We start from the raw sequence: 24967 nt of genomic DNA on the forward strand, positions 1-24967 counted from the left end.
CAGAGAGGCGAGAGCGATTATGCCTCCGACGCTGCACATCATTAGCATGTTAGTACGCCCACAGGGACGTGCTAACATGTTAAGGGGGCTGACTAGCCAAGGGAACCAACGCCCTTGCGACTAGTCGCTGGCCTCATTAGTATATAATGAAGGCTCTTTAGAAATACTTTTTCTAGAGATCTTTATCTATGCTACTAGATACAGGGACGGTTAGGCAGGGATTAGCAATATGCACCCAAGACTGCTCGTGGTTCTGGGAGCATATTGGACCTGACAGATTCCCTTTAAAATATTGGATTGCTCATGTTACTAATGGAGCCATATAGACTTTACCAAACGCATCCAGTGTGAACTGAGTGCATTAATATATGTACAGGTATATTCAGACGGCCCCCGGGAAAGGTTACATTTCAGTTTTAAATTATGAAGGAATATTTTATTGAACACAGAAAATGTGCGGCTTAGGCTAGTTTCACACTTGCGTTGAACGGTATCCGTTGCATTGCGTTGTGTGTCGGATGCAACGGATGTGTTGCATATAGTGGCACAACGGATGCAACGGATGCTGCAAAACAACGCAATTCGTTTTGTTTTGTTTTTTTACAGTTTTACCATCGGCAGACTACTGTGAACGATCAGCCGATCGCTCACAGTAGCCGGCCGCCGGGTGATCAGCCGATCGCTCACAGTAGCCGGCCGCCGGGTGATCAGCCGATCGCTCACAGTAGCCGGCCGCCGGGTGATCAGCCGATCGCTCACAGTAGCCGGCCGCCGGGTGATCATCTGATCACTCACAGTAGCTGGCCGCCAGGTGATCAGCTGATCGTTCGGTCGCCGACAATGTGTGCGGGGAGCGGGGCGGAGTGCGAAGTGGGTGGAGCCGAGCGGGGCCATGGCTGAGGACGTCAGTACCGCGGGGACTGCATCGCTGGGGGACAGGTGAGAGAGAGAGAGCGTGCGCGCGCGCGTGCGTGCGTGCGTGTGTGTGTGTGTGTGGAGCCGGGCGGGGAAGTGTCGGGCTCCCGGCACACGTAACCAGGGTTCCTTGGTTACCCGATGTGTACCCTGGTTACGGGTGGAGGGAGCCAGAGAGAGCATGCGCAGTGAAATCCAAAGGATTCCGCTGCTCAAAAAAACGTTACATGCTGCGTTCCTTCCGCCCGATGCAGCGTCAAAATAACGTCGTCGTCCGGCGGATGCAACGCTGACACTTGCGTTACAGTGCGTCATCCATACAAGTCTATGGAGAATAGCGCAGTGCGTTAACGGACTGCGCTATTCTCCGTAGTGACGGACTCCGCTGAACGCAAGTGTGAAACTAGCCTTATAGGAGGTTTTTTTTTCTTCTTGTGATATTTCAGCAGAACATGGATAACAAAATGAGATTGTTTGAATTCCATAATACTCGCGCCTTGTCACTTCTAGATGAAGAAGAAAACAACAAGAAAGTGGGAAAAAAAAAATACATTACACTGCCAAATCTATGGCAAATCCCCGGCTAGTAAAATAAGTGGCCACCTTTTAGCATATGTAAAATTATAATGTGGAAGCTTAGCCTCTCAATTCTACAAACGTCCCTTTGTACACTCAAGAGATCCACACTCATTTTACGGAGTCTCTTTGTCACTAATGTGTAGTGCAAGTAACTCATAGAAGAATGCATTGTATTAGCAAAATGGTTGATCGTATTAAAATTATGGAAAGATTTGGGACGGCGAATGAAAATTTAGTTTTATCTAAATAATTTCAATATAGTTTACTGACTAATTTCTGTATGAGGTGCGGTTGGGGATCAGTACAAGTATCTTATTGGAGCCATGCTGGATGGTTTGAAAAAAATAAAATTCAGGAGAATTCAGGAATCTACTACAAAACACGTTGGGACATTAGGAACACTGTATGAAACTCAATATTGCAAGTCCTCATTTTGGTATAATAAATTAGATATAAAAAGAAGGAGAAGCGAAAAAAAAGGCGAGAGAGAAAGAAGAAGGAGAAGCGAAAAAAAAGGCGAGAGACAAAGAAGAAGAAGAAGGAGAAGCGAAAAAAAAGGCGAGAGAGAAAGAAGAAGAAGGAGAAGCGGAAAAAAAGGCGAGAGAGAAAGAAGAAGAAGGAGAAGCGAAAAAAAAGGCGAGAGAGAAAGAAGAAGAAGGAGAAGCGAAAAAAAAGGCGAGAGAGAAAGAAGAAGAAGGAGAAGCGAAAAAAAAGGCGAGAGAGAAAGAAGGAGGAGAAGCGAAAAAAAAGGCGAGAGAGAAAGAAGAAGAAGGAGAAGCGAAAAAAAAGGCGAGAGAGAAAGAAGAAGAAGGAGAAGCGAAAAAAAAAGGCGAGAGAGAAAGAAGAAGAAGGAGAAGCGAAAAAAAAGGCGAGAGAGAAAGAAGAAGAAGGAGAAGCGAAAAAAAAGGCGAGAGAGAAAGAAGAAGAAGGAGAAGCGAAAAAAGGGCAAGAGAGAAAGAAGAAGAAGGAGAAGCGAAAAAGACTAGCCGGAGGGGAGACTAGCCGGAGGGGAGACTAGCCGGAGGGGAGACTAGCCGGAGGGGAGACTAGCCGGAGGGGAGACTAGCCGGAGGGGAGACTAGCCGGAGGGGAGACTAGCCGGAGGGGAGACTAGCCGGAGGGGAGACTAGCCGGAGGGGAGACTAGCAATGTTTCTTTGGAGCCCTAGGGAACTGGGGTCCCATCCCACCAAGGACAACATCTGCAAGAAGTTTGTATGTATTGTTTTCCCGTAACGTAACGTTTTGGATTAAAAAAAAAAAAAAGTTGATGCAGTCATATTTAATTATGTATATTAGCCAAAGCAAATAAGTTATGGCACCAAGTCTAGAAATTAATAATTTAAATTAAAACTGCTTCTTCTGATGTTCGTCTCTGCAGCAGGACAAGGTTTCAGCATTCAATTCTGTGTCACACAAGGAACTAAAGATTTAACAAAAAAATTGGGAAATGTAATAAAAATATAAAAATTAAAAAAAAAAAAAAAAAAAAAAAAAAAAAAAAGGATTCAGCAGAGAGTTCATATTTAGTTTCAAGAACATCCACTCCCTTCTTCCACTTTGAAGTTTTAAAGTGTTAAACTTTGCAAGGAGGCATTTTAAAGATTTGGCTTTGAACCTCTGCCAATGTGGGAGCCCAGCCACAAAAACAAGACGAGCCGAGAGAGTCTCACCTCTGGAAAACATGCGAGGATTTAAAGAGCCTGACTCATTTCTCCTGCACAAACTGTATTACGAAAACTTCCTGACCACACCCTTTTCCAAAAGGAAAAAAAAAAGCAAAAAGAATTTTATGACACTTCAGACTAACTGCAGACCTGCCAGCGATCCTGACAAGTCTATTTTAGCAATTATCAGCAATCCACACACGATCATTATGGAACATCTTTCCATAGAGCTCTGCATTTTGAAGTTCCTTTGTTAGTTATTCTTCCGGGAAATGCATCACTAAAAAGGTCTCCAAAAAAAATGGACATCCCCTTTAAGGAGGAGTTGTCCATTACTGGTTTAAAGGTTTGTAGCTTTTTGTACGAGTTATTTTACTTGAAGGCATTATTATACGTGGGATAAAAATTTAAATTTGGATTTTATTGCTTGCTCATTTCCTTGCACATTGCGGGTGCAGAAGGAGATAACGAAGACTCCATCAGTGAGCTTTTATAGATGGACACTTTGTAACGCTCATCTTTCCCTGACGTCCACGGAGCTGATTTTATAAAAAAAGAGTGATCTGATCCTTCACGTGGTCATAAAAATCGAGACCAAAAAATGATAGCTAAAAAGGGCTACAAACTCCTTTGTCAGCCCATCATGGCGGACCAACTGACCGATTCTTAGTTAACTCATTCTGCATCCAGCAATAGAGTGTGCAATAAAAAACTAGTAGTGCAAATTTTGTAATGAATCAAGAAGCTAAAATATTATTTTTAGTCCCAATTCCATACACTTAAGAAAAAAAAAATGGTCCCTAAAAGAAGACCATCCTTTATTATTGTAGGACATCATAAATGTTGTTGCATATGCACTCTCAATGCCATTTAGAACAAAAAGAAGTTGAGCTTGGTGACCCCACAGCCCCGTGATATACATAAAGCGAATGGTTACTGTTTCTTTCCAAAAATAAGCTCCAGCAGGAGTTTTCAGCATTTTTGGTGTAAAGCTTAAATATAAGCACTCCCCCGAAAATAAACCCTAGTCGGGAGTTCAATAAGCTGCCACCCCCAAAAGAGAGAAAAGACATAAGACCCAGCAATCATACTCACCAGACGCCGAGCTGGAGTACCTGCTGTGGAACACACACACACAATCATATCACACACACACACACACACACACACACACACACAAACACAATCAGATCACACACACACACACACACAACACAATCAGATCACACACACACACACACACACAACACAATCAGATCACACACACACAACACAATCAGATCACACACACACAACACAATCAGATCACACACACACAACACAATCAGATCACACACACAATCAGATCACACACACAATCAGATCACACACACAATCAGATCACACACACAATCAGATCACACACACAATCAGATCACACACACAATCAGATCACACACACAATCAGATCACACACACAATCAGATCACACACCCACACAATCAGATCACACACCCACACAATCAGATCACACACCCACACAATCAGATCACACCCACACAATCAGATCACACCCACACAATCAGATCACACCCACACAATCAGATCACACCCACACAATCAGATCACACCCACACAATCAGATCACACCCACACAATCAGATCACACCCACACAATCAGATCACACCCACACAATCAGATCACACCCACACAATCAGATCACACCCACACAATCAGATCACACCCACACAATCAGATCACACCCACACAATCAGATCACACCCACACAATCAGATCACACACACACAATCAGATCACACACACACAATCAGATCACACACACACAATCAGATCACACACACACAATCAGATCACACACACACAATCAGATCACACACACACAATCAGATCACACACACACAATCAGATCACACACACACAATCAGATCACACACACACAATCAGATCACACACACACAATCAGATCACACACACACAATCAGATCACACACACACAGTCACCACATCTGGAATATACAGATTGCTTCTGGAGGCAGAGTAACCTGGGACGCAGTGCAGTGGAGCGCAAGGACCTGCGGTGGAATGTATGAAGGACCTGCGATGGAATGCATCGATGCGTTCCACCTAAGGTCCTCTATACATTCCACCACAGGTCCTTGCGCTCCACTGCACTGCGTCCTAGATTTCTCTGCCTTCAGAAGCAAATCGGTATTTCCAGATGTGGTGATTGTGTGTGCGATCTGATGTGTGACTGTTTGCGCTGCAGACGCCTGATGCAGACGTTCCGGTAAGTATGATTCTACTGGAAGGTAAGGTCTGTTTTTAGGGAGGGTAAACTTACCCCCAAACAGTGTTTCCCTGAGAATAAACCCTACCCTGAAAATAAACCCTAGCACTTTTATGGGGGCAAATATATTTATATATATATATATATATATATATATATATATATATATATATATATATATATATATATATATATATATATATATATATATATATATATATATATATATATATATATATATATATAAGAGTGTCATATTTCTGGAAAAACAGGGTAGCTAAACTCAAGAGATGAAAGTTAAAGACTACGGTAATAGAGGACGCCAGCCTAGAGCAATTTGGAATATAAGAATTATAAAAAATCTGGAAATATATATATATAATTCCAGATTTTTTATAATTCTTATTATATTCCAAATTGCTCTAGGCTGGCGTCCTTTATTACCGTAGTCTTTAACTTTCATCTCTTGAGTTTAGCTACCCTGTTTTTCCAGAAATATGACACTGTCTATATATATATATATATATATTTTCCCCCCATTGTTTCAAAATAAGGATCTGCAGCCCATTGGCACTGGTTAACACTGCAGAGGAACAAACATGTTTAAATGGATATAAAGAAGTCCTCAGTCATCTGAAAGAAATTATCGAAACCTCCCTGTGCGTGTGGAATGGCTCCTAAAACACAAGGAAAATGAGAGGGGAATATTGAAAAATAAAAAAAGCAACTTGGCACAAGTCTCTTCTTTTGCTTGGAATAGGGTCAGCAGCATCGGATCCCGGCTGACAATCATGTGACCAGCCCCGCTCCCTGTGGGGACGATCCCTGGGAAGATACAGAAGAGATCAGAGACGTGTCTGCTGCTCTCACAGAGAAAATATGCTTCCTCTCCAAACGGGTCTGCTTCTAATTTATGTGCTAGCGAAAGAGAAAATATTCCACCGGCACAAAAGACTCCACTACGTACACAATTTACTACACTGCCAAATGGCAGCATATCCAACATTGTGCAATCACTCAAACCAGTGAACGTCAAGAAATGTGCCCAAAAAATTACCACCATGTAACTCTCCAAAGAAATAATTACAACCGTGCAATAAGTATGCAAAGGTTTTGGAAGTTTGTCACCAAATAAGCGGTGAGAGAGACTCTAGCGGGATGTGTTTCAATGAGCGTCACATTGCTATGGAAGAGCGAGTGAATTAAAGTATCATAACCTATGGAATAGAAAACGTATCCACATAAAATCATAAAATATGTAAATTGAAAGGAGTTCTCAAGGAAAAGCATCTTTTGGGAGTAAGTTCTGACTATTGGTAAATGTCCAAAAGGTTTTTCACAGTAATTGGGATTTTATGAAGCTTAAAAAAAAGTAAATATGTAAAAGGGAGGGGGTAGGAGGGGGATGCAGCTGCAGTTTATCAACTCTGCCATCTTCCTCAGTCTTGAGTAAAACCCATCTTAAAGATTGTAAACGTATGAGCCGGGCCCTCACTCCTCCAGTAACTGTTGAACCGTGTTAATATATTTTATCTTTATATGCTCCGGCTTGATTGTAAAGTGCTACAGAATATGTTGGTGCTATATAAAGAACATTATCATCAAGTGTAAAACAAAGTAGAAAATAAGGAGAATAGGGCTGGTCTTGCATTCCGTATGACATTTTTTGGGGAAGACTTTACATCCCCTAAACATGTAGAATTTCTGTAAATCGTTTAGGATCGTTCTCAATCATTAAAAAAAAATTCCTTCTCATGTAAAACCCAAGTAGAAAAGAGTTAGAAGATGGCACAAGGGAAATATAAAGTAAGAAGCTGTAAGCTTGTAATTTTTCCTTTACCCTCCTGCAGTCTCATAGCAAAAGACTAAGAAGCTTCTTTAATATTCAAAAAAAGCCATCCAGTGTAATACAGGAGAAAGAGGGAAGGAGGGGGATGCAGCTGCAGGTTCTCACTATGTGTTTTAATGAAACAAAATAAGGGAAGAGTAGAAACCTCTAAGCACACATCACATTTTACTCCATCCTAGGAAGTGTCAGCCCCCTTGGCAATTATGGTGGCAGAAAATCTGCATCTACAGAAATCAGAAAACTGGGAGGCAATTTTATAATCAACCCAGGCCAATCTTTTCTTCTTTTCAGAGATAAGTAGCCACTTATCCACTGCACTTACTGAATTAAAGACACAAAGCCAACTGTAGGTTAATGGAGGAGTTAAAGGACAGATTAGTGCACTCCGGAGCACTCATTCCTGTCTATTAAGCTGTCTAAACAAGTCCGGTGATCACCCCAATAAAAAGAGCAAACCGCTTGTTTGTCGGGTGCAATGATTTTTTTCATTTTTCAGAGAATTAAATATGGTCGTCTTCAGCAGCATATCGATATGTGCAAATCGGTTATGTGCTGCCAAGGGGACAATTATATTCTATGTGCACAAATGGTACTATCGAGGTTTCTGTGGGCTCAGCCGGTCTGAACAGAATATTGAATGGCCACCGATCATCTTGGATGTAGCTGATCGGCGGACGTTTAACGGCTGCAATCAGGCTGAATAAATGCAGCATAAAACTAAAGTAGAAGACCGGTAAAAGAGGGAGATGGAGCTGCAGTTTGTTATTGTGTCGCAAAGAAAACAAATATAGGGGCAGTGGAGACAGACTTTGTTAATACACAGCTCATTTTTATTTTCATAGAATGGTAGAGTTGGAAGGGACCTCAAGGGCCATCGGGTCCAACCCCCTGTGAGTGCAGGTTTTCCTAAATCATCCCACCAATATGTTTATCCAGTTTCCGCTTGAAGATTTCCATTGATTGAGAGCTCACCACCTCCCGTGGTCACCTGTTCCACTCTCTGACTGCCCTCACCACCTCCCGTGGTCGCCTGTTCCACTCCCTGACTGCCCTCTTCACCTCCCGTGGTCGCCTGTTCCACTCCCTGACTGCCCTCACCACCTCCCGTGGTCGCCTGTTCCACTCCCTGACTGCCCTCACCACCTCCCGTGGTCGCCTGTTCCACTCCCTGACTGCCCTCTTCACCTCCCGTGGTCGCCTGTTCCACTCCCTGACTGCCCTCACCACCTCCCGTGGTCGCCTGTTCCACTCCCTGACTGCCCTCACCACCTCCCGTGGTCGCCTGTTCCACTCCCTGACTGCCCTCACCACCTCCCGTGGTCGCCTGTTCCACTCCCTGACTGCCCTCACCACCTCCCGTGGTCGCCTGTTCCACTCCCTGACTGCCCTCACCACCTCCCGTGGTCGCCTGTTCCACTCCCTGACTGCCCTCACCACCTCCCGTGGTCGCCTGTTCCACTCCCTGACTGCCCTCACCACCTCCCGTGGTCGCCTGTTCCACTCCCTGACTGCCCTCACCACCTCCCGTGGTCGCCTGTTCCACTCCCTGACTGCCCTCACCACCTCCCGTGGTCGCCTGTTCCACTCCCTGACTGCCCTCACCACCTCCCGTGGTCGCCTGTTCCACTCCCTGACTGCCCTCACCACCTCCCGTGGTCGCCTGTTCCACTCCCTGACTGCCCTCACCACCTCCCGTGGTCGCCTGTTCCACTCCCTGACTGCCCTCACCACCTCCCGTGGTCGCCTGTTCCACTCCCTGACTGCCCTCGCTGTCAGAAAGTTTTTCCTAATGTCTAATCTGAATCTCCTTTAAAGTTTCATCCCATTGCTTCTTGTACTTCCTTGTGCTAATGAGAATAGGGTAGTTCCCTCTGCACTGTGACGACCTTTCAGATATTTGTAGACCGCTATTAAGTCTCCTCCCAGCCTTTCCTTTTTCAAACTAAACATCCCTAGTTCTTTTAGCCGGTCTTCATAGGACATGGTTTGCAGACCTTCTACCATTTTGGTTGCTCTTCTCTGGACTTGCTCCAATATATCGATGTCTTTCTTTAATTGGGGTGCCCAGAATTGTACACAGTATTCCAGATGGGGTCTGACCAGGGCAGAGTATAGGGGAATAATGACCTCTCTTGATCTAGATTCAATGCTTGTCTTGATACATCCCAGAATTTTGTTGGCCTTTTTAGCTGCAGCTCCACATTGTTGGCTCATGTTGAATTTGGGATCCACTATTATGCCCGAGTCCTTTTCCCCGGAGCTATCACCTCGTTCTATTCCTCCCATGCTATATAGGCTCTTTACATTTTTTTTACCCAGCTGTAGGACTTTCCCATGAATGCGGAGTTAACAGGCTCTTCCTTAGAGCAAAGAAAATGTGCTGCTACAGAGACTAGATTGGAGAGTTGGTGTAAAGCTGGTCATATTCAGTAAATGGCAGATGGCCGAACAATGCTTGTCCAATCAGACAGCCATTTCTACCAATTCTGGCATACACAGGCGGGCTCCTGTACGAGAAAGCCGCCGACCGGTCAGCCGCTGATTTATCTCCAGTACATCAACACAATTGCCAGTCCAATATCGGACATGATCAGCTTTATTTTTTTCCTGACCTCCAGTTGGCTGGCACCTGTACACATTAGACTGTCAATATCAATGGGTTTGGACAATATTAGTCTAATGTCTTTGGGGTCCGTAAAGGGAACCTGTCACCGGATTTGGGGCCTATAAGCTGCGGCTACCACCAGTCGTCTCTTATTGCAGTATTCTAACATGCTGTATATAAGAGCCAAGGCTCACCTAAATGGTTGGTGCAGAGCAGATGGGTCAGATTGGTGTCTCCGTTCTCCGGGTAAGGCGCCTCCTCTTTCGGCCATCTTTGTCCTCCTCTTTCTGAAGCCTGGGTGCATGACTCCTCAAACGTCATCCACACTAGCTGGCATTGAGGTTCCGCGCATACGCACTACAATACTTTGATCTGCCCTGCTCAGGGCAGATCTAAGTCCGCCTGCACAGGACCGCAGGACAGGACGTCATCCACACTAGCTTCAGAAGAAGGAGGACAAAAATAGCTGAAAGAGGCGGTTTCGGTACCAGAGAACAGAGACACCCATCTGACCCATCTGCTCCGCAACGACCATTAGGTGATTATAAAGTGTTTTTTACATTCTACACAGGAGCCTGGGTTCTTATATACAGCATTCTAACATGCTGTATATTAGAGTCCACTGGTGGTGGTCACAGCTTAGTGTCGCCAAATCTGGTGACCGGTTCCCTTTAAGATCAATTCAGGCCAATTTTTTTGTCGTTTTTGGAGAGGAGCATCCTCAAAAAGGTACGCAGCTGTCACTAATCTGGGGTCCTTTTTGAAATCTGGAGATACGCACATTCAACAGTAGATTAATGGAGGAGCGAGGAAAGATGGTGGGGTCAGCCAACAATTATATTAATCTTTACAATGGACAGTTTTCACATTCCCATCAAAACACAGTGATGTATTCTGGAAGAACAATCCTATTGCACAACAAAAATACTCAGCCGCGATATCGATGGGAAACTATTCCTCCGCCCAAATCACAAAAACTACATTGTTGTGTCTAAAAACGAAAAGTTTACTGACCACCAGTTCCCAGGATTGGACGGCCAAAGGCAACAAAAAGTGTTTTACACAACATAAAAAACATTTTCATCTGTTCTAATCTTATCAAACCGCTCTTTATAGGAACCACTGGCGCCATAATTCATCATTGGGTCCAACTTACAGAAGACGCTATCCGTCCAGTATGTACTGTTGCTCCTCATGGAATAAATTGAAAATATCTACATAAAAATACAATAATATTTATTTACTTACATAGCGCTATTGATTCCAAAGCGCTTTGCAGATGTTGTCCTTGGTGGGATTTAAACCCAGGACCCCAGTGCTGCAAGGCTGCAGTGCTAACCACTGAGCCACCATGCCACCCTCCCAAACAAAAAAAAAAAAGACACCAATATTCTCAACTATGGTCCGTTTCTAAGGCCAGGGCATGGGCGTGACCACATACCCCATTGTTCCGCCCCCGCTTAATGGAAAAGGTCATTGGCAACATAGTCCCCATTGGGGCTCACAATCTAAATTCCCTATCTGTAGGTCTTTGGAGTGTGGAAGGAAACTGGAGAACCCGGAGGAAACCCACACAAACACGGGGAGAACATACAGACTGCATGCAGATGTTGTCCTTGGTGGGATTTGAGCCCAGGACCCCAGCGCTGCAAGACTGCAATGCTAACCACTGAGCCACCATAAGACTGCAGTGCTAACCACTGAGTCACCGTGCCACCCTCCCAAAAAAAAAAAAAAAAAAGACCAATATTCTCAACTATGGTCCTTTTCTAAGGCCAGGGCATGGGCGTGAGCACATACCCCATTGTTTCGCCCCCGCTTAGTGGAAAAGTTCATTGGCAACATAGTCCCCATTGGGGCTCACAATCTAAATTCCCTATCTGTAGGTCTTTGGAGTGTGGGAGGAAACCCACGCAAACACGGGGAGAACATACAGACTGCTTGCAGATGTTGTCCTTGGTGGGATTTGAACATAGGACCCCAGCGCTGCAAGACTGCAGTGCTAACCACTGGGCCACCACAAGACTGCAATGCTAACCACTGAACCACCACAAGACTGCAATGCTAACCACAGTGCCAAGAAGAAAGAAGGAAGAAGGAAGAAGGAAGAAGGAAGGAAGGAAGAAGACACCAATATTCTCAACTATGGTTCCTTTCTAAGGCCAGGGCATGGGTGTGACCACATACCCCATTGTTCCGCCCCCGCTTAGTGGAAAAGTTCATTGCAGCATTGCCCAGTTAGGACGGGAGGTAAGTAAAGTTATCGTCTGTGCATGGTTAGTAACAATACACAATATAATGGCGGCAGATTTCTTGCACAGGTGTCATGGAGGATTTAGTCACAATGTAATCTCTGACAAATTGTTCTATAGCAGACTCATTTGTAGCTGTGAAATAATTGTAATTCTGTACTTGAAAGGTGCTGCACGGAGAGGTTTCTGTCTCTTCTGCTGTTTATCAGACAATTACTTTGAAGCTGATCCTTTGAAGCTCGATGCACTGTATATGAGAAGCGGCTTTGTGCATGTGCATCTGTACACTTATTTATGATGGCAGGCACCAGCAGCCTCGGATTCCACTAAAGCTGGAGATCTAAGGGCAGCCGTAAACGGGCAGATGTCTCACCCGCACCAATGGCTGATGGGGCTCCAGGCTATCCTCACCGTGCAGGTAAGGCTCCAGCTGCAGCCCTTTGAGTTCAGATTGACTTCTTTACCTTTAGGCTATGGCCACACGCTGCACCTTCGTGATCACCACAAAAAACGCACCCTACATCCAAAAAACGATTGCGATTTTTATGTGAAATCTATGCCTGCAAAAGCTCAAAAACGAAGAAAGAAAGAATTGACATGTTGCTTCTTGGTGGTCACCACAAACACGCAGCCCAACAAAAAAGCTGCAACGTGCGGACGGTAAAATTGAAATCTCAGACTTTGATGGGCACCCAAAAACGTGGCAAAAAGAAACGCAGCGTGCGCATGAGGCCTTATGGTCACGTTGCACATCTTCAGGCAGCTTCCGCATTAAAAAGTACTTGCAAAAAAAGGAGAAAAAGAATGAACATGTTTATTGCAACATCAAAACAGATACGTAGTGCAAGGTTTCGTTTTTTTGTCACTTCTTTTAACTGCTTCAGGCTTCAAAAGCCATGAAGCAGCTAAAAATACAGTAAAAAAAAAAATAAAATATATATATTGTAAGTGACCATGCCTTCATGTGCTTCATGATGCATGAAATGAAAAAAAAAAAAAAAGCAGAAGAGCAGCATAACGTAGGGGCAAAGACCCTGATTCCAGCGATGTCATTCCCCCTGCGCACGCCCCTCCCCATTTCCCCTGCGCACGCCCCTCCCCATTTTCCCTGCGCACGCCCCTCCCCATTTCCCCTGCGCACGCCCCTCCCCATTTCCCCTGCGCACGCCCCTCCCCATTTCCCCTGCGCACGCCCCTCCCCATTTCCCCTGCGCACGCCCCTCCCCATTTCCCCTGCGCACGCCCCTCCCCATTTCCCCTGCGCACGCCCCTCCCCATTTTCCCTGCGCACGCCCCTCCCCATTTCCCCTGCGCACGCCCCTCCCCATTTCCCCTGCGCACGCCCCTCCCCATTTTCCCTGCGCACGCCCCTCCCCATTTTCCCTGCGCACGCCCCTCCCCATTTCCCCTGCACACTCCCTCCCCATTTCCCCTGTGCACTCCCTCATTAAACCATATGAATGTGCATGGGTTTCATCAAATGTTGTGGACATACACCTTGTTAGGTGTCCCCTGATCAGTGGCTATATTATGCATAGAGTGGTGCACGGTTTTGGGATAGGGGGATACGAATCAATTAAACGTCTTTATCGTTTGCAGATCTAGCTGAAAGTTGAGCGCTTAATGTGCCTTATAAAGTTACCAATCCTTTAATCATTTTTTCCTCTTCTGCAAAATCATTACTTAAGAAGAGGGAAGTGATTGCACATCCTAATATCGCCCTAATACCGTCATACAGGAAATGCTGACATGGGCACAACTGAAGAGTTAAAAAGGAAAAAAAAACAATATCCTGTATATCAGAAATTAATCCACTACATCCGAAAAAAAGTTTTAGTCACAAGATCTAGACTTTTTTTGTTTTGATCATCATCAAAGCCATCAAAGCAGATTTGATCAATGTTGGTCAGATGCTCAGAGTATGTAATATGTATGGGGGTCTTCTTGACTCTTTCCCAAAGGCAGATGTTACGGGGGAACAAGAATGAGGCACATATTGTCTGATCTCTCCTCTCTAAAGAAGCAACAACAGCAGTAACTTTTTCACTCCCGGGTCAAGAGCGGATGTTCAGCCATTTTTTGGGAATAATGTTGCAAAGGTGCAAATTTTGCGGAGTTGCAATATCAGACACAGCCTATGAATAAGCATAGGAAAATTAGGGGGTTTTCCAGTCCAGGTCTGGGCGCTTTAGTTTTTTTTTTACTCGTAGATTTTTTTTTTTTATTAGCATAACATTCCGGTACTTTCAAAACTTGCATTAAACAACAGATTAATAAATTTTAAAGCGCCATGGAATAAATGGCACAATAATAATAAAAATAAAATAAAAAAAAAATGAAAATAATCAATAATGAAAATAATAAGTAATGTAAATAATAATAATACTGAAAATAATGATAATACTGAAAATAATGATACTGAAAATAATGATAATGAAAATAATAATAATGAAAATAATAATAATGAAAATAAAATACTGAAAATACTGAAAATAATGATACTGAAAATAATGATACTGAAAATAATGATAATAATCAAAATAATACTGAAAATAATGATAATGAAAATAATAATAATAATAATAATAATAATAATAATAATAATAAATTGGCGCCCGCTAATGCTGCATTTTATAAGGAGAGACCTTGGATCCCTGCTAGCTGGGATTCTGTCTTACAGATGGACGGCGGGTTCCCATATCTGACAACACACCACTGTAGCAATTTAGGCCGGGGTCCAGTCCAACAAACCCTGATTTATAGCACCCAGATGGTGGGTGTGAAGTGCAGAATGCAGAGCTGAAAACACATCTGTAAGGTTCATGTGTTCCGTCTATAGGCCTCCTCTCCCAGAGACTTACATATGGTTCTCTTTTCTGCAGTCTTGGCTCGGCTCCAAGGAAGCCTCTTGTATTAGAGGATTAACACTTTGCACACCAATGAATGACATTATGAAAATTGCCAAAAAATAAAAATAAAAATTACTAAATAGAATTTTGCTTAATTTTGTGACCGGAGGGGGCGGGGGCGGGGGCAGGGATCTTCTCTAATTACGTAATTATTTCCTTACTTCTGAAAATTAGGATGTAACAAGAAAGAAAAAACAAATTATGCAAAGAGTATTAGGTATAATGTAACATGTAGGACTATGTGGGGCCCATTATTCTGTATGGAGGGCTATGTGGGACCCATTATTCTGTATGGAGGACTATGTGGGGCCATTGTGTATGGAGGGCTATGTGGGGCCCATTATTCTGTATGGAGGGCTATGTGGGACCCATTATTCTGTATGGAGGGCTATGTGGGACCCATTATTCTGTATGGAGGACTATGTGGGACCCATTATTCTGTATGGAGGACTATGTGGGGCCATTGTGTATGGAGGGCTATGTGGGGCCCATTATTCTGTATGGAGGGCTATGTGGGGCCCATTATTCTGTATGGAGGGCTATGTGGGGCCCATTATTCTGTATGGAGGGCTATGTGGGGCCCATTATTCTGTATGGAGGACTATGTGGGGCCATTGTGTATGGAGGGCTATGTGGGGCCCATTATTCTGTATGGAGGGCTATGTGGGACCCATTATTCTGTATGGAGGGCTATGTGGGACCCATTATTCTGTATGGAGGACTATGTGGGACCCATTATTCTGTATGGAGGACTATGTGGGGCCATTGTGTATGGAGGGCTATGTGGGGCCCATTATTCTGTATGGAGGGCTATGTGGGGCCCATTATTCTGTATGGAGGACTATGTGGGGCCATTGTGTATGGAGGGCTATGTGGGGCCCATTATTCTGTATGGAGGGCTATGTGGGGCCCATTATTCTGTATGGAGGGCTATGTGGGGCCCATTATTCTGTATGGAGGGCTATGTGGGACCCATTATTCTGTATGGAGGACTATGTGGGGCCATTGTGTATGGAGGGCTATGTGGGGCCCATTATTCTGTATGGAGGGCTATGTGGGGCCCATTATTCTGTATGGAGGGCTATGTGGGGCCCATTATTCTGTATGGAGGGCTATGTGGGGCCCATTATTCTGTATGGAGGGCTATGTGGGGCCCATTATTCTGTATGGAGGGCCATGTGGGGTCATTATTCTGTATGGAGGGCTATGTGGGGCCCAGTATTCTGTATGGAGGGCTATGTGGGGCCATTATTCTGTATGGAGGGCTATGTGGGCCCATTATTCTGTATGGAGGGCTATGTGGGACCAATTATTTTGTATGGAGGGCTGTGTGCGTCACATTATTCTGTATGGAGGACTATATGGGACCCATTATTCTGTATGGAGGGCTATGTGGGGCCATTATTCTGTATGGAGGGCTGTGTGCGTCACATTATTCTGTATGGAGGACTATATGGGACCCATTATTCTGTATGGAGGGCTATGTGGGGCCATTATTCTGTATGGAGGGCTGTGTGCGTCACATTATTCTGTATGGAGGGCTATGTGGGACCAATTATTTTGTATGGAGGGCTGTGTGCGTCACATTATTGTGTATGGAGGGCTATGTGGGGCCAGTTATTCTGTATAGAGGACTATATGAGGTCTATTCTGTAAAGAGGGCTATTTCGGGCATGCGACTGGGTTGGCCCATGACTTTGCCCAAGTTTTTAACTTTAGACATCCCTGTGATTGAAGTACAAAAGGGTTTAAATTCATCATGCCCAATCCTCCACATTACACATCTGCCAAACACACATTGGATGAACTTCTAGTGAATAGTTGGCTAGGACTATGCAACTACGTAAGTTCTGGGGCAAAACGAATAAAAGGACACGGACCAAGGAAAAATAAGGCACTGCTCACTTCTCCTTTGTGCCTAGACCCAATTTCCATTTTGGAATAAAAAAAAAAAATATATAATATTATTATTGTTAATAATAATAATATTGTTATATAATATATATATATATATATATATATATATATATATATATATATATATATATATATATATATATATATATATATATATATATATATATATATATATTTCATTATTATTTTTTTTTTTATTGGATGAGCAGATCTCCCACTTAGAGACCAGATCGTTTGTAATAGCAATCATGGCATATCAAAGATGTTGGTGAACATAAATAAAATCCACCAAATTAAAACAGCCAGACTTTAAAAGGTCTGGACCTCAGTTCACAGTGGACTCGTCTGACCACATAGCTGACCTCAGACCTTGTTCACATGGCTCAGATCACATATAACAGTGGAAAGAGATTAGGATTTTTCCACACCCCAAAGACCCCACTTTTTGCACTCCTGGTGTTGTAGAGGTTGCCATTTCTACTCCATGGGCAAGGGTCATCCCTTCTTAAATGTCTGGATCATGGTGGCATAACTGGTGGCATATATACACTAATGTTTTGGTTTTTTTTTTTATCCACTCTCAGTTGACAAATGGAGGAGAGAAGCATGAAAACAAAAAAACAAAACAGTCTATGGCTTTTTAATAAAGGGCCTTAGAAAGCGCGCCATTGCCTTGGTTCACGTTTCCTTTGTTGTAGAGGAAACCGGAGCAGAGAATGGATCAAGGAACGTAAAATCCTTAAGTCATATTTATCAAAAGACAGGAAAGTCAAGATGCTAGGAAGAACGACAGAGGCTCATCTCCAACCACTGCAGCCCCTTATTAACATCATTTAAAAAGTGGCGACTGGGAGCAAAACACAAGAAAAGAGACTTGTTTACAAAGAAAACAGAAGCAACTGCCTCCCCCGACACCTCTCCAGCAGGGGAGAGCCACTCATTGAAAGGTACCTTTGCCATCTGTGCTTGGACTCCAGTTGCCTTCAGAGCAGAGACCGCTTTCTGAGCAGCTGCCGGGCTGTCAAAGTCTACAAATCCATAACCTGCGGATCATAAACATGACAATTTATACACCTATCAAAGGAAGAGGCCTGTGCACACAGATGCTCCATGCATCACAATTCTGCTGCCTGTCTGTGCAGGCCGAGGCGGAATACATGAATACTAGTCAGCTACGGAAGACAAATACATGTACTAGTCACCTCCAAACCGGCGAATACAGAAAACTCAGTGGCATATTTAGGGCTTATTCACACACTACGTTTTTCTGCTGCATATTTTGCCACAAAATTAAAATAAAATGTATAAAAAAAAAAAAAAAAAAAAAGCTATAGATCATATATAGAAATTATATATTAATATATATATATTAATATATATATATATATATATATATATATATTAATATATATATATATATAGTAATATAATATATATATATTAATATATATATATATATAGTAATATAATATATATATATTAATATATATATTAATATATTATAAAATATATATATATATATATATATATATATATATTTTTTTTTTTTTTAAATATCTAACATCTAATATTAGCCATTTAGGAAAAAAAGTCACTGGGGTCAGTTGGGTGCAGATTCACTTTGTATGATGTAAAATGCTATGTATGGCAGCCATAGCATAAAATGTGAAGGGCGTCATATGTGGCTTAACACTTGTGTCATGAGTGTAGTGGAATGGGCGCCATTGACAGCAGTCATTTAGCTCTAATTTAAAAAGTAGAGGTACAATCATTATGTATTACTGCTCTTAAAAAGGTCAGCTAATGACCATGCAAATAGTTAAAAAACACGAGAGTCCTAAACTAGAGCGCTAACAACCATAATGAGCGGCTACATAAGTGACCAAGATAAGCCGCCATGGAGGCACTGTCAGGAGTAATTGCAGGATTGCTGCAGACATGGTCAATTAAAGCCATAGTGCCAATTACTTGTCAATTCCAAGGACAGCAGCCAAATCTATACGGCTGGATAGAGCTGCAGCTTAATATCCATTCCTCCCGGAGAATGGCCATGCTGCAATACATCCCAGCGCTGAGGAGGACGCTAATTAAAGGGAAAATCTACTGCAGAGGGAGAGTAAATCGTCCTCAGCTGTCAGCGCCCAACAAGGGTTTTGATCAGAAAAGAAACAACTATATTGGTGTATGCATGTCAGTCCTTATCCCTTACGGTGTTCCTTTATAGACCTTAGAGGAGATGCACGATGGTAAAACATGACCACACATTTGACAATTAAGACCCTGGTGATTGCGAGAAAGACAGTGGCTAGCACCGCAGTCTTGAGGCGGCTCAGTGGCTAGCACCGCAGTCTTGAGGCGGCTCAGTGGCTAGCACCGCAGTCTTGAGGCGGCTCAGTGGCTAGCACCGCAGTCTTGAGGCGGCTCAGTGGCTAGCACCGCAGTCTTGAGGCGGCTCAGTGGCTAGCACCGCAGTCTTGAGGCGGCTCAGTGGCTAGCACCGCAGTCTTGAGGCGGCTCAGTGGCTAGCACCGCTGTCTTGAGGCGGCTCAGTGGCTAGCACCGCTGTCTTGAGGCGGCTCAGTGGCTAGCACCGCTGTCTTGTGGCGGCGGGGTCCTGGGTTCAAATCCAACCATCCAGAAGGAGCTTCTATGTTACGCAGTGTTTGTGTGGGTTTCCTCCCACACTCCAAAGACATACTAATTGGGGTTCACAATCTAAACTCCCTATGGGGACAGTATTGCTGATTTATGTAAAGCACCACAGAATGTTGTAAAGGTTATTTTTTATTAGTTTATGATTTTTTATTTTATTAATATTTTGCATATTTTTATCATTCTTTATTAATATATATTTGACTAATATATTTTATCATTTTATCTTCTTATTTTTATTATTATGCCAAAACGGTGAAAGTAAATCTGCCCCTGGGATTAGGTGTCAAATGGGTTAACTAGCTTCTGACCCACTAAATTGGTACTTTAAAGAACGAAACACAGAGCATAGGATCCACTGATTAAAATAGGCGATGTCACAGCTCACCTCCTCTCCCTCCCTTCAGAACGACCTTTGTACATGCTCATTAGATGCTTCAATACAAAAAAAATATAGGGTCGTTATCTTACCATTGCGGCTAATGTGTGTGTGTAGTTCCAGGAAACAGGAAGTTTGGCCCCGGTGGCCAAAGTGAAAAGTGCAACCTTTCTTTGATAAGGGATTTTGTTTTTCTTCGGCAGAGACTTTATTAAACAATGTAAACCATACCAAATGGGAGCACTCCATATTTAAACTGTGACAAGCCTGATGAACGAGCCCAATCTGTTTGGAAACGCGTAGAATATCTTAATCACATTAAGAATATATTTTTTTTTGCGACCCTCTGGTTACCTTACTTGGCAAAGCCCCTTCGATTGCAGCTTTTTTTTTTTTTGTTCAAACAATAGGTAAGTTTTTTTTTTTTTTTTTTTTTTTAAGGATTGTGTCCCTTTAAAAGGAATCTTCTACATATGTAATTAAAGGGAACCTGTCAGGTGCAATATCCACTAAGAACAGCTCTGGGTGCACATTGTTAATCCCTGCTTAACTGTCCCTGTATCTAGTAGCATAGATAAAGAGATCTTTAAAAAACGTATTTCTAAAGATCCTTTATGATATGCTATTGAGCGAGGGGGCTAGTCCCAAGGGCGTTAGTTTCCTTGGCTACTCAGCCTCCTTAGCATGTAAGCATGCTCCTGTTGGGCATACTATCATGCTAATGAATGTGCTTTGGATTTCGGCTCAGTGTGCATGATCAGAAGTCCCGGATTTCCAGTCAGGTGTGGGGCCCCTGAGGCTTCAGTCGCCACAGGGTACTGCACCTCACTTAAGGTGTGGTACTCATCCTGGATTCAGAGGAGGTCGGTATCTATTCCACTACACACAAATTCATACATACAGTCAGGTTGCCCTCCCCATTGGGGACCGGGCTAGGGTCGGGTTTTAAAGGTAGTCACCAAACATGGGGGGCTACCACCCACTAGTGACAGGAAACCAGGGGAGGAGCGGCCACCAAGGGGAATTAGGAGCTGACACAACAGAAAGGGAGTTCTCCAGCAGGAGAGGACAGGAGCAGATGGGTTTTTCGGTAGCTCCTGTGGGACGTAGGAGTTAATATGGTCACCGAGGGAAGAGCTTTATTGCTCCCTCGGGACCGGCGCTGTGTAGGGTGCAGAGCCCTAGGGTGGAACAGACTTCACGTCGTATCACCAGAATCTGCAAGGTCTTGTATGTCCCTCTGGCCCCCAAAAGTTCCCGGAGCACAGCGGCACAGAGGGTCCAGAGTTGTGATCAAGGTCAGGCCCCCATCACGGCCCAGAGTCACCTGCATACGGGACAGGAGCTAACACTACAGGAACCGGGGTCCCAAAGTAGCTTCAGGCCACAGGGATCCATCTTTTAAAGCACAAGAAGGAACTAGGGTCCACAGATTACCGCACCGGTTCTGACCTCCAAATGATCCGGGATCGGCTGGGGCCCATGACGGTAGTGACCGGCACCCTGAGGGCAGCACTTTGACAGCGAGTAAAGACCTGGAACCGCAACTAAGGTGTCCGTCACCTTCATTGCCAGCTTCGGCGCTAATGGCTACTACCACCTCCATCATCCTCCCTGGGGCCTAGCGTCACCTGGGAAGCCGAACCATCCTAGCTGCGATATCACCCGCCCCAGAGGACAGCAACCGCAGTGGCAGCTAATCCCTGGCTGCATACCGCAGGTGGCATCACGAGACAACTACCCCCATCCTCCCATCCTCATCCCTTTTACTGTACACCACCTTGGGGCCACGAAGCCGGGCAGGGCCACCCGTGACATCCTGGACCCGGCGACGAGTAACACATTCTACCCTTGCCCTGTGAGTGCTACACATGCGTATTATGAAGCCGGATGTACACGTCCCAGCTTCAAACTGGTGTAGTGCGCATGACCGAAGGCCCGGGAACATTCTGATTATGCGCACTGAGCCGAAAACCAGTGGTGGCAGCAGAGAGGTGAGCGCAACCATGCCTCTTGCGCTACGCATTCATTAGCAAGCTCACAGGGGCATGCTAACATGGTAAGGGGGCCAACTGGCCAAGGGAACTAATGCCCTCGTGACTAGTCCCTAGCTTCATTAGCATATGATGAAGGATCTTTAGAAATACGTTTTCTAAAGATCTCTTTATCTATGCTACTAGATACAGGGACGGTTAGGCAGGGATTAGCAATATACACCCAGAACTGCTCGCGGTTCTGGGTGCATATTGGACCTGACCGGGTTCCCTTTAAGTGGCGGATTGTGAGGCTCACTGGGCGTCCTTGGCAGTGATGCACAGCGACATTGCCATCTCTTACAATTGGGCAGAAATCACTAAAAAATAACTGAGGTCCAAACTTTAATGTATATCTTAATATTTCATCGCACCTCCAGAAACCCAGAAAATGACAAGCCGTCCCCTCCTGTGACATGGACGGATTTCCATGATTGGGATATTATTCCCTTACTGAGAAAATCAGGCTCTTCACCAGGTCTACAATGGGATGATGTCCTCAAATAACTTTCCCGAATAATGAGAATGTGACTTTATATTTATAAAGATTACTGAGCCCAAACCTTTAAAAAAGAAAAAAAAAAAAAAAAAAAAAACTTTTGCAGAACTTTCAGTATTTGCCTCCCACTAGAAGGATTGCAGAAATCAGCGCGCCCCTCAGGAAGTCTTCTGCTGCTTACTCATGGGAGAATGGTGCAATCAAAATCATCTGACTGAATTCTTTCCCTTGTCCAGACCCCTCTTCGCCCCCCACCCCAGTGACACAAATAGCCGGGAACATGACGCCGCCATAGTATGTAAGGTCTCTGCCTCCCACCCACGTCACGGTGACAAGATCTGCTTAAAAGTGAGAGGGTTAACGCGGAGGTTTCACGTGATGGGCGCCTGGGAAAGGAGAGGTCGGGAATGATTACACGGCTAAGAAATAGGAAAAACCCTTCAGCCTCGCCTTTTGAAGAACACAACATAATAGCAAAGGAGAGCGTGTAATTAAATGGCGCTAAAATTGACCCCTTCCTTATTAGACCAGCCAATTAGCACGATGTGTAATCCTGTCAAAATCCTAATACTTGTAAATGGTCTCCGACAGGAAAAAAAAAAAAAAATAAATAAAAAAAAAAAGAAGAAGAAGATACGCCTTTCCCTAACCAGAAAAACACTTTTGACCCGTGCTGTATACAGCAAATATCTGAATTGTAAAAAAAAAAAAAAGAAAAAATATAAGGACTACACAGTATTTTTTTTCTTTTATTTACCAATATTTTTTGGCTAATAGGTGCGACAAATAAAAAAAAAAAAAAAAAAAAAAAAAAAAAAGTATAATGTTTCCATTGTTTCCTCTATAAAGGCAACATATACCAAAAATTGGCCTTTGACACATTTGTCATGTGATCAGTATGACGTGGACTGTAATGATATTCAGCACCGCATCATTACACTAAATAAAGCTAAGATGTAAGAAATAAACAATGACGAAAAATAAAGCTATTATGTTATTGCATACTTTAAAGGAGAATGAAACACAAACCATAACTGTATAAGGCTCCGTTCACAAATGCACCGTGCCTTTAACGTAAGCAAAAAATAAAGTCCCCACTAAACAGACCCTGTTGACTTGCAATCAAACCTTTTATCAAGGTTTTCATCATTTGCTAAAAATAAATAAATAAATAAATAAATAAATAAAATAAATAAAAATGCTGCAAAAGTGACCACTATAGACAAAGCAGCCTTGTGAACACAGCCTGTACCAAAACTGCGGTCAATAGAGGCATTTAAAAGGGAAGTCAGGTGCAATATGCCCCCAGAGCCACAAGCAGTTCTGGGTGCATATTGCGAATCTCTGCCTAACCGTTCCTGTATACACTAGCCTAGATAAAGGGATCATTAGAAAAAGCATTTCTAAAGATCTTTTATCGTATGCTAATGAGCGGAGGGACTAGTTGCAAGGGCGTTATTTCCCCTGGCAAGTCGTCCCCCTTAGCATGTTAGTACACCCCTGTGGGCGCACAGCATCAGAGGATGGTCACATTCATCTCTCTGCTGCCATCGCATCAGACTCCTGGATTTTGGCTCAGTGCGCATAATCCCGGACTTTTGGTTATGCGCACTATGAAGCCGGGTGTAAGAGTCCTGGCTTCAAACCCATGTAGTGCGCATGACCGAATGGTCCAGGATCACACGCACTGAGCCAAAATCCAGAACTCTGACACGATGGCAGCAGAGAGGTGAGCGCAACCATCCTCTGACACTGCGCATTCATTAACATGTTCGTACGCCCACAGGGGAGAGCTTACATGCTAAGGGGGACGACTAGCCAAGGGAACGAATGCCCTTGTGACTAGTCCCTGCGCTCCTTAGCATATCATAAAGGATCTTTAGAAATACTTTGTTCTAAAGATCCCTTTATGTATGCTACTAGATACAGGGATGGTTAGGCCGGGATTAGCAATATGCACCCAGAACTGCTCGTGGTTCTGAGTGCATATTGGACTTGACAGGTTCTCTTGAAGCAAAAAATAAAGACTCCACTAAACAGATCCTATTGACTTGCAAAGGGTTCCATAGGGGTTTCATCAAGGTTTTCATTATTTTGCTAACAAAAAAAAAAATGCTGCAAGAGTGACTACTTTAGACAAACCATCCTTGTGAACACAGCCTGTACCAAAAGTGCACTCAATACAACCATTTAATAACTCGACAGATTGGTAGTGTAAATATTTACTAAAACTGACCACATCCAGTGACTGTATTGTTCCAGTAAGGCCACATTCACACTTGTGTTGAAGCCAGCATTTGGAAGAAAAAAGTAGATTGAAAGAGTAAACCGTCATGAGATGGATCCATTTTTTCCCAAATAGCGGAACTGAAACAAACTCCAAACACAAGTGTGAACCTATAAATGTAAAAACTGGAGAAAATT

General features: G+C 43.7%; 1 protein-coding gene across 1 annotated transcript in view; it reads right to left on the bottom strand.

The window, feature by feature from the left end:
• The window catches only part of RBMS1 (RNA binding motif single stranded interacting protein 1), a 230367-nt gene that overhangs the window by 59037 nt on the left and 146363 nt on the right, over nucleotides 1-24967 (bottom strand). Inside the window, exon 7 of the mRNA XM_075317260.1 lies at nucleotides 17932-18023. Within this exon, the coding sequence (XP_075173375.1) occupies nucleotides 17932-18023 (92 nt within the window). The remainder of the gene's footprint in view (nucleotides 1-17931; nucleotides 18024-24967) is intronic.

This window comes from Anomaloglossus baeobatrachus, chromosome 7 (assembly GCF_048569485.1).
Source record: "Anomaloglossus baeobatrachus isolate aAnoBae1 chromosome 7, aAnoBae1.hap1, whole genome shotgun sequence".
In the NCBI taxonomy this organism is placed as follows: Eukaryota; Metazoa; Chordata; class Amphibia; order Anura; family Aromobatidae; genus Anomaloglossus; species Anomaloglossus baeobatrachus.